The sequence below is a fragment of the Plasmodium gallinaceum genome (genome assembly GCF_900005855.1).
Source record: "Plasmodium gallinaceum strain 8A genome assembly, contig: PGAL8A_v1_76, whole genome shotgun sequence".
NCBI lineage: Eukaryota > Apicomplexa > Aconoidasida > Haemosporida > Plasmodiidae > Plasmodium > Plasmodium gallinaceum.
Window position 1 is genome coordinate 712,993 of NW_021628238.1, and position 4,513 is coordinate 717,505.

General features: G+C 15.0%; 2 protein-coding genes across 2 annotated transcripts in view; one reads left to right on the forward strand and one right to left on the reverse strand.

The window, feature by feature from the left end:
• ApiAP2 (transcription factor with AP2 domain(s), putative) overlaps positions 1-433 on the forward strand; it is a gene marked incomplete at both ends in the record, with an annotated part of 2,026 nt that extends 1,593 nt beyond the window's left edge. The window contains one exon of the mRNA XM_028670787.1: positions 1-433. This exon is cut by the window's left edge and continues 1,249 nt beyond it. Within this exon, the coding sequence (XP_028527505.1) occupies positions 1-433 (433 nt within the window).
• A 1,723-nt stretch (positions 434-2,156) lies between these two features.
• Positions 2,157-3,464, reverse strand: PGAL8A_00208800 (conserved Plasmodium protein, unknown function; the record flags this gene model as incomplete). Its single annotated transcript, XM_028670789.1, has 1 exon — positions 2,157-3,464. One exon carries the CDS (start codon positions 3,462-3,464, stop codon positions 2,157-2,159), a length of 1,308 nt encoding a protein of 435 aa, XP_028527506.1.
• Between the last annotated feature and the right edge of the window lie 1,049 nt (positions 3,465-4,513).

Here is a 4,513-nt window from a genome sequence, read left to right on the forward strand (position 1 = left end):
TTCACCTGAACAAACAAACGAAGAAAATTTTTTTATAAAACCACTTGTATATGACTATAATGAAAATACAAAACCAAAAAATAAGTATAATGAAAATGAATATAATGTAATTTTTACAAACGATTATTATTCTGATTATTGTTACCAAAATAAAGATGAATATAAATCAAACTTTATCGATTTAACTAGAGAAGCATTAGCTTTGATTTTACAAGATTTGAAAAAAAATGTAGTTCCAAAAGTCCCAGTAGGTATAGAAAAAAGAGAAAGATATGCAAATTCTTTACGTCTATGTTTAAGAAATGCAAAGTTTACAAAACATTTTAACGAATTAGAACCATATCTAGAATTATTTAGTGAATGCATTAAAAATAGTAAACTACCTAGTCACATGGACTTAAAAGATCAATTATTTTATTTGGATAAATTATAAAAAAAAAAAAAGGAAGATTTTTTTTTGTTTTTTTGTTTTTTTTTTTTTTTTTTTTTTTTTTTTTTTTTTTTTCACCTTTTTATTTTATATATTTACCTTAAGTATATAAATAATATATATTAATAATATTTATTATTATAATTTAAGTTTGAGCTGTTGCATAACTTTTATATTTATATAATTTTATTCATATATATAAATATTTATAACATTTCTAAATTTTTTTTTTTTTATTTATATTTTTAAGTAGAAAAAATATATTTTTAAAAAATATATGTTAAAATACATCAATATGCACGTATTACTTTTTGATCATTCAATTACTATATATATATTTATGTGTATATTTATATATAATTATAAAGTTTAATTATTTTTATGTAGAATCTATTATATAATAGTAAGTTTGTTATTCGTTCTAAAAAAAATTTATAAATATTTTTATTTTGAAAATTAATCATATATATATATATATATATATATATATATATATATATATATATATATATATATATATATATATATATATATATATATATAAATTTATTTATTTATTTTCTTCTATTACTTTTTTTTTCATTTATTCTTATTTTGCACATGTTACTTTTTTTATTTTATTTTATATTTGTTTTCTTTTTTGTTTGTTAGCTTTTTTGTTTGTTACATTTTTTGTTTGTTTTATATATTTTACATTCGAAAAAAAAAAAAAAAAATGTGATTTAAATATGAATTTATAAAGAACACATTCTAATTGAAAAATGAATTTTGAAATTTTCAAAAAATTATAAAATCACAAAAAATAAAATTTATGATATTTTTATAATATATTATAAGCATATTTTTAAATAATAATATGTAAAATGAACAAAGGAAATATTTTATCATGATTTCATTTTCCTTAAAATTTTTTTATATATAATTATTAATAAATGTTTGAAACAACTTTTATATCAATAACTATTCCTTTAATCTAAAATAATTGTGTTAGACAAGGTAGTTATATTAAAAAATAAATTAAAAAATATGACTTTATAAGAATAGATAAAAAAAAAAAAAAAAAAAAGACTTAAAATTTTAAAATAATATTTTTCATAAAAAATTATTACATTTTCTTTGAAACAAAGATGTTATATGGTAGTTGTTACAAGTATTAAAAAACAAAAAAAAATACTAAAAATTATAAAAGAGAAAATGCAAAAAGTTATATAGAAGAAATAAATAAATAAAACATCCTATTAAAAAAAAAAAAAAAAAGAAAAAAAAAAAAAATAGAATTAATATACATACCAAAGTGTTGTCTTAAAAATTTAAACAATATAATGTTAAGAAAAAATATAATAGATAAAATTTAAAGTTACTAAAAAAATGTATCCATAGAAAAATAGAAAATCACATTAAAAAAAAAAAAAAAAAATGAAATAATATTTTTAATATTTTATCTTTAATTAATAGAACATTTTAATTTTACTAAAAAAAAAAAAAAGAAAAACTTCATATCTATCCTTTAATATTCTTAAATTATTTATTATTTAATAAAAAAAAAAAAAAAAAAAAAAAAACAATTTAATTATGTGAAAGTATGAAATGAAGTATTTTTTTTAATACATATTATTATCTAAAAAAAAAGGAAAGCATTATGTATCTACATATATATATATATATATAATCTATATGTTTTATTAAATTGAAAAAGAATAAAAAAATAATAAATAATAAAATAATTTTACTTTTTTGTTGTTTCAGTTATAAATAAATCTATAAATTTCTCCTTATCATATGCACTGAAATCACTTAGAAAATCAAAATCATTAAAGCAAGAATATTTTTCTGAATCGAAATTTTTTTTTACTTCCATATCAAAGTAATCTTTTTTGTAATATTTATTTTTACTTATATTATTTCTTACATTTTCATATGTAAAAGGTTCATATAATGGTTCACCTTTGTGAATTAAATCTTTCATAAATAAATCTTTTTTATCATTTAAAATTGGTAATCTTTTTTTCTGCACATCACAAGTAGCACTTGGCAAATTATCGTAATAATAGGGTTTATAAACAAAATGGGATATTCTTTGACCATTTTTTGGATTTGAATAATTACAACTACTATATTTATTAATTTTTTGTAAGTATTTGCTTTTATATAATAAATTATTTATATTACAATTTAATAATTTATAAAATGCATTACAAGTTATTACAGTTTTTTTATTTTTTAATATATTATTTAATATATCCATACCATGTTTTAAAGAATTTATCATATTTGCACTAACATTAGTAGGATCTACATTATTATATACATTATTACTTAATTTTCTAAATGCAAAAAATAATAATTTTAATTGAGCTATTTTAATATTTTTTATTAAGTTTATAAAATTTTTCTCTACAATATCTGCATCTAATTCAACAAAATTATCATCTGTATTATTATTTTTTTTTTCTATACTTTCAGTATTTCTTTTCATTGGTGTAATCAAATTTTTTTCATTTTTTTTTATATTTTCAATTTTATTATCTAAAAGTTGTTTCTTTAATTCTTTCATCTGCATTGTTAATCTTTCATTTTCAGCTAAAAGTATTAACTGCTCCTGCCTAAATAATTTTAAATGAGAATCTGTATATTTTAGAACGTCTGAATAACGATTTTTCTGATGGTGCAAAACACCATATGCATTTGTTAATAATATATTAATAGCTTTTTTTTTTAATTTATAATTAATACTATTACTTTCTATTAGACTAATAAATTTTTGTGCTGCTGATCCTTTTCTTAATGCTTTAAAAGTTATTTTTCTTGCTTCTTTTAAAGGAATGTAATTTAATTTTATGTCATTTTCTTTGTCTTCTAATATTTTCTTTAAATTATTTATTTCAGTTTCTTTTATTGATAATTCTTTTTTTAATTTTTTTTTGTCTTCCTTTAATTTTTTGTATTCTTCATTATTGTTTATATCAATTTTTAAATTTTTAATTGCAGCTTTTTTCTCTGGAACTTTTACATTTTTAAGTGTACTACTTGCCATCTTTTATAACAAACATTTATTCAAATATACATATATATATATATATATATAATATATTAAACTCAAATAAAAAAAATATAACACAAAACAATTAAGAGAAAAAAAAAAAAAAAAAAATAAAAAGAGTATATAATATATTTATATAAATTTATCAGGTCTTTAAAAGGTTAATATTTTAAAATAAAAAAATATAATACATTTCATTAAAAAAAAAAAAAAAAAAAAAAAAAAAAAAAAAAAAAAAAAAAAAAAAAAAAAAATAGACAAATAATTGTATTAATTTGAAATAATCTTCTTTGACTTAAAAATGAGATAATTCTTTAAAAATAATAATATGTATACTTAAAGAAATATACATAATAAAATGCAAAATGTTACAAAACTTATTAAAATCAAATATCCTAACATAAAAATTGCTGCAAATATAATTAATATTTTTTTAACATTTTTTACTTTTACATATTTTTTTAATATAATTTAGTTTATTTATTTATTTATTTTTTTTTTTTATATATTTATATCTCATTTCTATTTGGTTAAAAAATGTTGAAATTATTTCATTTATATTATCACATATTCAAACAATTGAAAGGGTTATTTTAAATATTATTTAAATATTTAATTTAAAAATTTACAACAAAAAAAAAAAAAAAAAAAAAAAATGTAAATTAAAAAATAGAAAACATATTCATTATAAATACTAATTTTCTTTTTTTTTTTTTTCTTTTTTTATATATATTAGAACGAAAAATAGAAAAACATTTATTTATTTTATGAATAAATTTAATAAAAGTATGCCTTAATTTTCATGGATCATAAAAATATAAGACTAAAAGAAATATATTAGAAAATACTTTAAATTTTTTATTTTTAATTTTTAATTCATTTTTGATATATTTTTTTAATTTTTGTTGAATTAATAAACAAAATATAAAATTAAATTCTGAAAAAAATATATATTTTTTTTTTATTACATACAATTAATTTATCAAATAAATATGTAGCAGTTACCCAAAAAAAAAAAAAAAAAAAAAAAAAAAAAATAAAAA